General features: G+C 46.1%; 1 protein-coding gene across 1 annotated transcript in view; it reads right to left on the bottom strand.

Moving 5' to 3' along the window:
• myripb (myosin VIIA and Rab interacting protein b) overlaps positions 1-6,488 on the bottom strand; it is a 62,321-nt gene extending 55,833 nt beyond the window's left edge. The window contains 1 exon segment of the mRNA XM_067252075.1: positions 6,379-6,488. Within this exon segment, the coding sequence (XP_067108176.1) occupies positions 6,379-6,488 (110 nt within the window).
• Between the last annotated feature and the right edge of the window lie 6,947 nt (positions 6,489-13,435).

Here is a 13,435-nt window from a genome sequence, read left to right as displayed (position 1 = left end):
GGTAACTTAAAAATGTTGCTGATTAAAAGAAAAGGTTGCTGTATTTCCTGGGTAAAATAATAACACTGTTTGTGTCATAAGCCTGCTATACTGTATTTATAAACATCCACAGACAAGAGCAGCACCATCAATGTTGAATAAAGCCCAGTGATTGCGGATCCCTTGTGTAGTACACCGCTGGGCAACAGGCCTAAGATACATGACTCGGATTAACACCCCAGGCCACAGGTCGCCCTTTCTAATCCCTGATGGGAAGCCCCTCCACCCCGGAACAAAACATGACTTTATCCCAGACTGATGAAGAAAGGGTTTTGTCCGTCTCTTCATAAACGGAGTGACAAAGTTCAGTTGAGTTCTGGATTTTAATAAGTATTATCAATCTGCAGATTGGGAGAGAAACCTAGACCTCTGACAATAAATGACAACACAACACCAGGCTTAGGTCTCAACCATGTCTCTCTCCGCTCTGAAGGCCGGAGGACCATCTTTTATAAGGCACAAGAATGTAAACATAGTTAGTGACAGTCAGGCAGTAATGACATTACAACAGTCTGACACATCTACTCTTATTAATAGCAAGCTTACATGAGAACATACTAACTAATATCCAATGACTAGTTCTATTGATTAGTGAATAATGTAAGCACACAGGAAATCCCAATTTCTTCACCGCCACTTAGCACAGCAGCATAGCACAGAACGGTGGCTATATCGACCTGCACCTTCTAATTCCCTGTCCTCTTTGGATCTTGAGAAGAAAAAATATATATTTATATATATATATATATATATATATATACACATCCTGTAAGTGTTATTCATGAACAAGAGCCAATGTTGTATGTGATCAACGTTGGCCTAACAGATTAGCAGCTCATGAGGAATAAGGTCACATGTTATCATGGAGAAGAGCTTTAAACCTGGAGAATTAGAGCACGTCTGTGAAACACAATAGGTCTATTCAGTCTAAAGGAACTTCACCTGACCACTGCAATACTGCTGAAAAGTTTATGTTCTGTTGTTTTTACATTTACTTGAAGGTCATCCCTCTTCAAGTAAATGGTTTAAGAGGGAGGAGGAGTTTAAACTTCCCACACGCACACACACACACACACCACTGTTCCCCCACCAGATGAAACAGACCTGATTTAGAGGAACAATGAGAGGAGAGGAAACGAGAGATGTGTCCAGACAGCCGTGAGTCAGAGAGTTGATCTCTATCCATTAGTGCTCCTCTAATGAAATGAAGACCTACTAACGGGACGTCCTTCAACGGGACACCCAATTACATCAATTCTGATTGACAGAGAACCATTTGGGACAAAAAGAGAGGGGGTATTTTACATAATTGTTTAGTAAGTCAGTAAGGCCCTTGAATGAGTTGTGTTGTGAAATGAGTGGCTTGCAGGCTGATTTGGGGTGAACTGAAGGTGCAGGACAGCCAGTTCTGTGAAGAGGTGAGGGGATAAACGCCACAGGAAACAGAGGGCAGGCCTCCCCTTCATGGAAAGGCCTTTCCCCGGCTGTCTCTGTTGACAAGGTTACAGCCTCAATCTCTAACACCTGCTACCTCCAGTCGATCCCAACGTTCTGTCACATAAACTCGGGGGAGAGAATTGACGAAGGCAAATGTCTCTGTAGGACCGGTTCAACACCCCCTGGTGTGATAAATGGCTCGACGCATCATTAACAAAGGCTTGTCTGATGACGAGGCTGCCGGTTTGTCTGAGCATAGCGTGCAGTTTTACTACCGTCTCATCGCTGAAGACCTACATTGAGGGTTGTGACCAATTAAAACCACAGCTGTAAAAACGACACCCTTCAGCAATCAGCTACAAGTCTGTAATCTCCTTATGATAGAGAGGGGGGGGGAAGAGAGAGAGAGAGAGAGAGAGAGAGAGAACATGCTTGAGCCAGGACACAGCGGAAGGAACATCATTCTACAATGGGACGAAGGGACAGCAAATTAGAAGCAGAACATTGTTCAATTACCATGCTATTTTTACCTACCACGGGCGACTTGGCTCACTAAAAGGTGATGCACTCTCTCTACCCTTGCCTTTGCATGATAAAGATAGACTTGTCAAATCCTGGCTAATGGGAAAGTGAGGCGAGCCAGAGTGAGAGTAGTAGTAAGTAATTGGCATTATCATGTCAGGAACAGAGAGAGCCCTGTGGAAGATCTCCCCATCTCCTGAGGTAATTAGTGCTGAGCACCAGCATGAACGAGGCGTGGGAACACACAGAGACACACACAGAGACACACACAGAGACACACATTACATTTACATTTACATTTACATTTAGTCATTTAGCAGACGCTCTTATCCAGAGCGACTTACAGTAAGTACAGGGACATTCTCCCCGAGGCAAGTAGGGTGAAGTGCCTTGCCCAAGGACACAACGTCAGTTGGCATGACCGGGAATCGAACTGGCAACCTTCGGATTACTAGCCCGCTTCCCTAACCGCTCAGCCACCTGACTCCCACACACAGAGACACACACAGAGACACACACAGAGACACACACAGACACACACAGAGACACACACAGAGACACACACAGAGACATACACAGACACACACACAGAGACACACACAGAGACACACACAGAGACACACACAGACACACACACACACAGAGACACACACAGAGAGCTGGATGGCAGTTCTTTTTCATAATTCTTTTCTAATTCCTTCCCTTGGGAGTCATTGCTCGATTCAATTAATTTGACTGATTCCGAACAAAATTCAAGCGTTCAGGTAACACCGTGTGCACCATTACAGAATAAGCAACACTCATTGGGCTGTTTGTTAGAGCTTTCCAGCATCGATTTCAGCCTCAGCCTCTGATTCTGGCTGAGCCTTACCCCCAAACTCAGCCTCTGATTCTGCCTCAGCATTACGCCCAGCCTCAGCCTCAGCTCTCAGCCTCAGCTCTTTCCATTGCTCTAATGAGGACCCACTCCAGCTGAGGGACAGTGGAGAGAGAAAGAGACAGCAAAAGAGAAGGAGAGAGGGACAGAGATAAGGTCAGAGGTGGACAAGCTCCTACATGATAATAAGCTGGGATCACACGGCCAGATGTATTGCTACAGGAGGCAGCGCATGCTACAAGCTGCTCGTCCATAGAAGGCAGCGCATGCTACAAGCTGCTCGTCCATAGAAGGCAGCGCATGCTACAAGCTGCTCGTCCATAGAAGGCAGCGCATGCTACAAGCTGCTCGTCCATAGAAGGCAGCGCATGCTACAAGCTGCTCGTCCATAGAAGGCAGCGCATGCTACAAGCTGCTCGTCCATAGAAGGCAGCGCATGCTACAAGCTGCTCGTCCATAGAAGGCAGCGCATGCTACAAGCTGCTCATCCATAGAAGGCAGCGCATGCTACAAGCTGCTCGTCCATAGAAGGCAGCGCATGCTACAAGCTGCTCGTCCATAGCCATGGCCTGTCATGCTGCCTTTGGTGGCGTCTGTTCTCGCCTTATGTTCCATACATTTGCGAGTCATGACAACCCACAGTCGAAGGCATGTGGATGACACTGAAGCATGCCAGACATTATCATCCCTTCAACATACTTACACACTAGGAAAGTAGTGGTAATTAATGCCCATCAAGTACAGTACCAGCTACACCTGACTGACTGACTATATAACATACTGCCACAGCAGCTTGTGTATAGCATTTACATGCCAATGCTGACAAATTAAGACTCCAGAAAAAACTTTCTCCGTGGAAACTCTAGAACAGTTTTGTGCTTATTTAAAGTTTCTGACAGGCCAGTATTTATGAGACAGACGGCAATATCAATTAGGTTTTTCACCATTTCTCAGCAGGCAACGCTGGGGAAATTAAAACTGCAGCGTTTAAAAGTGCCAGATGAGACTTGTAAATTAGCCTTGAGAAGGATTCATGGGATACTTTATAACTCCTTTGGGCTGTCTTCATCTCAGAGTGAACAAACAAACGTCAGCCAGGCAGAGAGAACCCCCTCAGGGGACTGAAACATTCAGAAACACCGACACACCATCTGCTGTTGTTTTCATATCTATACTTAATATGCTATTATTAATGTTCAGAAAATGTACACATCTCCAGTGTTGAGAACTGCTGTTTCCCTGTAAGAGGCTCCATACAGCGAACAAACAACAGGCTTTGTTGGTTGTTTTCCTGACCTAGTCAGCAAAGTTGTGAAACTATGATTGCTGGTCTGATCCTTCTTAAATAGGTGTATGCAGTAGCAAAAATACACCAATGGCTCTACAAACTCACTTTAACAGACGCACACAAACACACACCGTCTCCCAAAATACACATAGCCAACACACACACATCCATGTTCTGTTTCTCTGTCATTCAGGTTACATTCTAATAACCTTTTAGATAATTTAGTAAAAGTTAAACCTTTGATGGCAGACATGAAATCTATAGTAGTTTCTTGTGTTAGGCAACCTTAAAAGGACCACACACATAGGCTGTTTGTATGTGTGTGGTCTTGTTCTTGAGAAGCAGAGTTCTGAGCCCCAAAGTAGCTGGACCACAGATAGTTAAAGACAGAGCAGAACAGTACATTTGTTGTGGTTCATTTTCAAACGATAACTCTGGAAACACATAAACTAATCTCAAGAGCGGGGGACTAGAGAAATGGGGGAGGCTGTAATTGACCGAAAAAAGGAACTGGCCACAGCAGAGGGTGTTCATTTCACAGAAAAGGCTAAAGCACATTGTTGGTTGTTGTGGGAGTGTGTCAAAACTGATGATAATGAAATGGTTTCTGAGGCAATATTTTCCAGAGTAATAAGACCGAACGAAATCAGTAGCAATAAAGGAATCCACTTTAGGTGTCTGTGTGCTGGAATCTATCATCTGAAATTACTGCCAAATTAACATTACACTTGGAAAAGCACTTATCTTCCACCCATGTTTAATTCAACAAGGCCACAAACAGAGCTAGATGTCACTAATGCATCTGTACTGCTGAGAAGGTTTACAAGGCCGTCCATCCACTCATCTCTCAGCAAAGCATGGCAACGATGTCTTTCTTTAACATCGCTTAAGGAGGTTCGATAACACAACAAAACCTCAAATTTATTTTGTGTTCATTAACTGGCCATCCAATAGCAAATTAAGATAGTTTGCCAGATGGACAAAGACGCACCATTATGCCAAACAAAACATAATTTGTCTTATGTTACGTTTTATCTGTTAAATCTATTTCTACATCCTTATTCCCTGGAGCTCTGATAGGATACCTATCCAATCCCACTGAGCCTTCAGAAAAAAGACGGATGAGACTGGACAATGGATCTGATGACCGGTCCCCCAGGCAAGCTTTTCAATGTGACAACACTGTCTCCCCTGACCCCGCCTGTCACAGGCAGAGATGGAGGGATGAGAAGTAGGAGGGGAGGAGGGGGGGAGGAGGAGAGGGCCATGAAGAGGAGGAGGGGAGGAGGAGAGGGCCATGAAGAGGAGGAGGGGAGGAGGAGAGGGCCATGAAGAGGAGGAGGGGAGGAGGAGAGGGCCATGAAGAGGAGATGGGGAGGAGGAGAGGGCCATGAAGAGGAGGGGAGGAGGAGAGGGCCATGAAGAGGAGGAGGGGAGGAGGAGAGGGCCATGATGAGGAGGGGAGGAGGAGAGGGCCATGAAGAGGAGGAGGGGAGGAGGAGAGGGCCATGAAGAGGAGGGGAGGAGGAGAGGGCCATGAAGAGGAGGGGAGGAGGAGAGGGCCATGAAGAGGAGGAGGGGAGGAGGAGAGGGCCATGATGAGGAGGGGAGGAGGAGAGGGCCATGATGAGGAGGGGAGGAGGAGAGGGCCATGAAGAGGAGGAGGGGAGGAGGAGAGGGCCATGAAGAGGAGGAGGGGAGGAGGAGAGGGCCATGAAGAGGAGGAGGGGAGGAGGAGAGGGCCATGAAGAGGAGGGAAAGTGTGGGCAGTTTGTCTGAGGGAGTGAGAGAGTGGGGGCCATGACATGACTGTGAAAACTGTCGCTGACCCCTGACTTGTACACCCAACGCCTCTGATGTCCAGTGACTGTCTGACAAAAACCTCTCCCCTCTGTGTTCCAGTCACTCCGAATCAGCCCAAGTCTCTTAATCTTGAACATGTCACACTCAGCTTGTTAAGGTGTAGGTTGCTCAGAGTTACTACAAGTACTCTTTTAGCTACAAATGTAATTGTTGTGTTCAGATTTTTGAGTTAAATGTTACCAAACTCATGTATCAACCACCGTTCATGTAAACTTGCCTTTTTTTTTTTACCTAACAGAAACCTTAAATTCTCGAATTGTTCTATATACCCTCCCCAAACCCCACAACTGTTCAGTACCCCTTTCCTTCTGCCCTCCACTCCCCAATCTACACCCCTTCCCCCGGACCTCACCTGAGCCTGTCCTCCTCCTTCTTCCTCAGCTTCATGTCTCTCTGCACCACCTTGAGGACGTGTTCTGCCTCGTCGTCCGTCAGGCCCGACAGGTCCAGCTTCCGCCCCATCTCTCCTGGCTGCGCCAGCTCAGCGAAGGGGCTGCTCCTGGGGAAGAGGACAGAGGAGGCTCTGGGGGCCGAGGCTGGGAAGACCCTGTAGGGAGGGGGAGACGGGTGTGGAGAGAGAGGAAGAAAGGAGGGAGAGAGAGAGGAAGGACATGGAGAGCTCCATTAACTCTGGGGACTGTAAACGATGAGACTTCAGAGCGAGAGCCTGGTGAATGATGATGAGCCTGGACAATTATCTCTCCTGTTATTGACCTGTAATACAGGGAGACTCTCTCCTCTCCTTTGCACACAACACTCCTGTCCCCCCTCCCCCTCCCCCTCCCCCTCCCCCCTCCCCCTCCCCCTCCCCCTCCCCCTCTCCCTCCCCCTCTCTCTCTCTCTCTCTCTCTCTCTACCCATCTAGCACGCCTTCCCCCAGTCTGGAGAACAAACGCACGTCATCATCCTATTTCTCGTCACGAGGACAGATGAAATGCCTTTCGTCTCCCAGACCAGAGAGTGACAGCTGGTCTCCAATGTCAAAGTCAGTTTGTGGGAGATAAATGTTCCATTGTGGACTGTAAGTTTCACTGTGTCCTTTCTTGGGTAAGAGCCTTGAGATCATCTGTTTCAGCCAGCTAGTGAAGCCGATGAACATGCATCACAAGCCCATTGACAACACTGCATACACCGGCATACTGGGTTTTCACCCACGCGCACACACAGATGCACACAAATACACACACTTAGTCACGTTCTTAACAGCCTTAAGTGGAAAGCTGTGAAATCTCACCATCGCAGTAAGCCGCTGCTGCATTTTGTGCATAACAATGTCATTCACAAGGCCTCCCACTCTGACTACTGCAGCTCCCAATGACAAACCTTCATCTGCTACTAGCCAGTGAGCTAGATTACTCAGCCTATCACACTGACCCCTGCAGCTGAACGAGAACCCCCCCCCCCCCCCGCCCATCTCCTGCATGTACGCCCTCTATACCCTTTATCATTCACAAACCACAATCCCTCTAAGACTGCTCACATGGACAAACTCTTGCTGCAAATGTCATAATTTCCTGCTGGGCTTAATGTATGCAATTTTTGTGCGTCACTTTGGATAAAAGCGCCTGCTAAATGAATAATTGTAAATGTAACTGACGACAGAGCGGAGTGAACATGAGAACCCCCCACACCCCTGCCCCCGCCTCTGCCATGGCACTTCAGTTGAGGATTGTGACTCTCTAGGCTGGGCTATCTAGGTCTGTCACATGTGCCTGTGGCCCAGGCCTTGGAGAGAAGGAGGTGCTGTACTGTCTTAATGTAAAGAGCAGCAAAAAATACTCCATTACTTAAACCCAGGGGCGAAGGTAATTATTCAGCCCCAGCTTTTTATAGCCGTGTCATGGGGAAAGGGGAAGGGGGGGGTGAGGTCATCAATGATCTGTGTGTATGTGCGTGTGTGTGTGTGTGTGTGTGTGTGTGTCAGTCTCAAAAAGTGGGATCCACACGTTCAGTCACTGCTTTAGGCTGGGTGGCATCCAACACTCTCTGTATGGATTTCTGGTCAAAGCCAACATGCACAGACACATCCTGACTGTACGCACACACACACACTCAAACACGCTTCCTCATCCCAGCACACTTGTGTGCTGATGTCACCACATCTGCATCATACACTGACAACAGCCCGCCCACCAGCCCACAGCAGACAAAAGCCACCAATGAGCCATCACTCTGAACCCAGCACTGCAGGATGTGTGGGCAAGTGCTTCACAACACGACAAGCTGCACTGAATTAAACAGCCGCACAAGGATTGGAGATTGGGTCGACGTTCCAGCAACACTGTCATCTACTCTGCCAGAGACGGTGTTCAGTCATAAAGGGGCTGATTGCTCGACAATATCTGAATCAGATACGTTCTTTTATGGAACCACCCCAAGCGCCCAGCTGTCCTGCACTAATGATAGTACTGTGGAGAACAACTGGCAGAGCTGTTTGCCTGGGTAGTTCACCCAAGACCAACAGTGTAGTGGGTCATGCTACGTAAACAAAGATTCCCCTTACTGCTTAGCCTTTGATTAGCTGACCTTTAAACGCAAGTGAGTCACTGTGAGAAATCAATGAGATGAGTGCAGATTTGGGAGATAGCAAATGAGCCGTGGCTGGGTAGGACAAGCAGGAAGTGGGTGAAACAGGAGCACCTGACAGAACACAGACACAGGAACCTGTGTCAACTAGAAAGCACACATCAATACAGAGCATTAATGTTTGAAATGGACATACAGTACTGTGCAAAAGTCTTAGGCACCCCAGATTATTTTCATGAACGTTGTCTTGAATGTGTATTCTTTGTCTTCTGAATTTGTTTGGCAGCATAAAAGTGCAATTTTGAGAGAATTGTTGTCTCGTCTTTTAATTACATTATTTATTTAAGCACTTTAGTTCCACTTTTTATTTTATTTTAATATGTGCTTTAGACTTCTGCACAGTAATGCACACATTCACAGGCACACACATACACACACACAGGAACACCCACATTGATGCAGAGGATGAAAATGTCAGCTTGGCACACACACACACAAAGACAAAGACATTTGTCTGCTTGCTGCAGCCTATCACAGGCGAGTGTGTGAAGCCCAGGGCTTGCTCCTAGCAGATGGAGGACTGATGGAGCAGGCCTCAGGACGAGCTCAAAGGGCATGGGCAGCCAAGCGCTAAATGAACTGCTTGTTTTAGCCTCACTGTAGAATCAGTGTTTAGCCACAGCCTGAAGGACAACCACCACCTCCATTCACAGACCAGCCACTCAGATAGACATCCAAGGAGGAATCTCATGAATAAAAACCAATCGGATCATTCGTTCCTCTGGGGCTGTATGTTTGTGGACAGTGGCGTGGAGGGTGCAGTGTGTGACCCATCTGTACAGGAGTGTGTTCTTAGAGGTGAAAAACCAGCCAGAGGTTCGTAGTGCCTGGAATAATTGCACACATAGATCACAGAGACCAACCCAAGGCATGGCAGTCACCTTGAAACGAGGCGCCCACAACAGAAACGGTAGAACAAAAGCGCGGGGAACACTTCCAAGTTCCGTCAAAAAACTGTGAAGGAATGGAAAATAGTCTATCCGAAACAGTAGCCTTTATCTTGCGTATTGTCTTTTCTTTTGTGTCTGTTTGGCCATTTGTCTTTCTCAACTAGGCTAATGCCCCAGAGAGAGGAAGAGGAAGAGGAAGGGGAGACTCTGGGGGCCTGAGACGTGAGAACAACCATCTGTCAGCGGCGGCCTCCACCCCCCAGGTCTTTGAGGGGCACCAGGCCATTTGTCACTGTCTGATGCAGTGCTATCACACTCTGTGACTGCCTTGCAATTACCACCCTGTACACAGGAAGTGTTAAGGTGAGAATATGAGAACAGGTTGCGGTTGTTTACAATCGTGTTCCGGTAAGCTTTTTGCGATCCCCCATGGATATACCTCACCTCACAATCACTGATATCACCTTTAACCTAAAGCCAAGGCTCCTGATTAAAAAGAGAGGGTTGTTGAACACAGAAATAGCTTCAATGCTACGCCTGCTGCTGTGACCCATGATATGATATGCAGACTGAATAGATATAGTTCCTGCTCATTGCAGGAACTATATATTGCTTCCATATCGAGAAAGATCATAGAAACTGGCTTTGAGGAAGCCTATTGTCATGCATGGATTAATCTCAGCCTATGGAGATGAAAGCTATTTGCACCAAAGCCTTTGAACGGCCAAAGTCTTTCTTATCAACAGGTGTCAGGCATCCATGATGCCAACTCATCAGCACCAGCAACCAGAACACAGCCCTGTCTGAATGAGTTCTCTTTACTACGGTCGATTCTTTTCCTGGGTTGTATATTTGACCCTACGGTACACCTCGCGAGTTATACTAGCCTGGAAATATATTGGACTAAGCCCACCCCTCTGAGTGTGTGCCTACAATCTGTGTTTCATAAAGCCAGCCTGCTCACATTGCCCCAGGGGCTTTGAATCTGTACAGTATCTCCAGACTGTTCTGCATTCCCCTGCATATCCTTTCATGGTTGTATTACCTTTCTGAGGTCTGGCAGCTCAGTGTCCAAATAGCCCTTGTTCTCTGGATAAGAGCGTCTGCTAAATGACTAAATGTTTAGAATGACAAACACGTCAATATGTGAATGCAGGTGTAAGGACACATACAAAACTGTCCTAATTTCCTCTCCGTTGAAACCATGATGACTAACATGTCTAGGTATTGTAACCAAATTTGATTAGACTGATGACTACCTCCGGGGTTTTATTCACGAATAAATGTTATGTTAGAAGGTTCTTAGGCGCAATCGCATTTCCCGAGATCATTTGATCAGTGGTGATTTTGTGTTTAGCCCATTTGCCGCCTCTCAGACTGCATGCCACGTTCGCTGGCTTATCAAAACAGATTATCAATAAGAACATAGTCTAGCAAGTGTTATGACAAGGAGGTTGTGTCTGTTGTTAAATATACTATGTTCTGTCACACTGCGTCGTTCTGTTAAAAACTATTATCTGCAACAGAGCAAGCGATTGTTTTCATCATGATTAAAATGCATGATACGGAGTGGTCATACACAGATGATTGCATTAACGGGCTATCGGACACAACACAGATGCCTTGCAGTCTAGCATTCTTGTCAAGTTTTATTTATACGTTGAATCAGAACATTCCGTCAATTTGCTGTCAATGTATACACCCAAAGATGCGATCAAACAACAGGTTAACAGCCATAAGTTCATTAGTCTAGCAAACACTTACACGCAATCAATGAGCACCGGATGACCGCCAGCAACAGTCTCCAGACAGCGCTTTATCCCAGTCAATGATTCAAAACGGGGTTGATGCGCTCTGATATGCAGTGCTAAACTTCCTTTAGGTTAGTCCTTTTGTCACTTGCGCTGCAATGTCTTCGGGTTATTTTCCCCAAACAGTCGCAGGCACCATTGAGTGATCACAAGGTTTGGATTACAAGACGGCGCAGACCGGGCGAGGTGAGGAGATTTACATATCTCAGTTTTCCCGGTGTTTACAGCGTTGCACATTTATTTTTTTCTGGGCGGCCATAAGAACAAAAGGCGGTAGACAACGCAAAATAATGTCAGGCACGCCACGTTCTCCGTTTATCGCCACGTAGATTTCCAGCTTCTGATCCCATCTTCTGTCGGCACCTGTGCATCCTGTGGGACAGCCAATCAGAGTGCTTCAAAGACACCGCTTCTCTCCTCTCGAGGAAGCGCACTCCTCTGCTGCAGAATGAACTCGCTTGGTGTGTTCATTCACAAAAAAAAAAAAAAAATAGCATAAAGACATTACAAAACCGGAGGTGCTGACAACGCCATAGTAAACGATTCGATTTATCTCTATCTCAGCACAACACGTTCATAGTAACTCAATTAAAATGACATCAAATAAAAAAAGACTAAATAACTTGTTTGAGACTTTTCAAAGAGATTATTCATAGTCTTATCATTAACGGACTGACAACTCTAAGTGGCTAGCTATCTTAAGGAGAGGCGACAGTGACACCGGCGACTTTCTGAAAATACTTTCAGAGAGCGGCCTCACAAAAAAAGGCGGAACGCTATGAAAAAAGTCGCTGGCGTCCAGGAATTAAAGCCCCAGTATGGCATGTGCACGCACTGACCTAAAGTGTCACAAGGGTGAATCTAAAGAGCTGCATGCTGTAGCTAATGACAAGAAGTCTAAATTTTGAAGTAAGGTTACAAGTTTAAAGCGCCTTGGATTTTCTGTCACCACAGTGTGTCTCCGTGTGGGTTGGTTGTAGATTTCTAGTGTGAGTGCACTGGTGTGGGTTGGAGAGCAGAGATTACTAATGTGGGATTATTTGGTCGAATAAAGAGAGCAAAGCATTCTAGTCCTTCTATCCCTGTCACATGCCTTCCACTGCAGGAGCAGTGGTGTGTGTGTGTGTGTGTGTGTGTGTGTGTGTGTGTGTGTGTGTGTGTGTGTGTGTGTGTGTGTGTGTGTGTGTGTGTGTGTGTGTGTGTGTGTGTGTGTGTGTGTGTGTGTGTGTGTGTGTGTGTGTGTGTGTGTGTGTAAGTGGGTGTGTTTATAAATCAGTGGGAAAGAGCAAGCTTTAGAAATTGTGTATGTGTATGCAATGGTGTGTGTGTGTGCAGCGACATTCAAAATTGTTGTTGGTCTGGGAATAGATTGGCTACACAGCCGGAAAGCTGGCATTTGAGGGGCTATACAGAGGGTCTCTGCACATTGCAAAAACTATTTCTTTGTCGAAATGTCACACTTCAAAACAATCTAATTGGTCAATGAACTGAAGTCACATCGACAGCAAGACAGATTTAATTCATGAATCCAGCAAGCTCCTTTGTGGAGATTATTTATAGGCTTATCAGTTATTTTATAATGTGACAATCAATAGATACCTCAATTATGTCCTAAGTGTATTGCTTTCTTCTCACTTAACTTTCAACTTGAGATACAAGAGAGAGTTGGTGGTGGTTTGAGGTTTGAATCGACGACTATTCTACTAAGCAAAAAAATCAACAATTAGTAACCGAGTTACTAATACTAAACTATAATATATATTTTTTTCACAAGCACATATCCCTGAGCAACTTATATGCCCTACCTTCTCTCCTTGGCAGTGAGTCAGACAGCAGGTGTGTCTAATTATTTTACACAAGGTACACACAGCCTTAACACCTGGCACCGGTCATATTAACTGACCACTCAACCCTGATCCACAGCAAGCACCATTCACAATGAGTCAAACATTCAACCACTAGCTTCCTGTCATGACCCACTTCATAAAAATCTCTTAAGATTGATACAATTGTCATGTCCCAGAGTCATGAAAATAGCTGTCACTCTTCTAGCCCCTCCAATCTACAGCTAAAGGTACAAAGACGAAAGAAAACAATCACCTTCAGTGGTGAATAACCAGAT

Source organism: Osmerus mordax, chromosome 15 (genome assembly GCF_038355195.1).
Source record: "Osmerus mordax isolate fOsmMor3 chromosome 15, fOsmMor3.pri, whole genome shotgun sequence".
Lineage (NCBI taxonomy): Eukaryota > Metazoa > Chordata > Actinopteri > Osmeriformes > Osmeridae > Osmerus > Osmerus mordax.
Note: the sequence above shows the minus strand (reverse complement) of the source record. Positions and strands in the feature narration are given on the sequence as shown.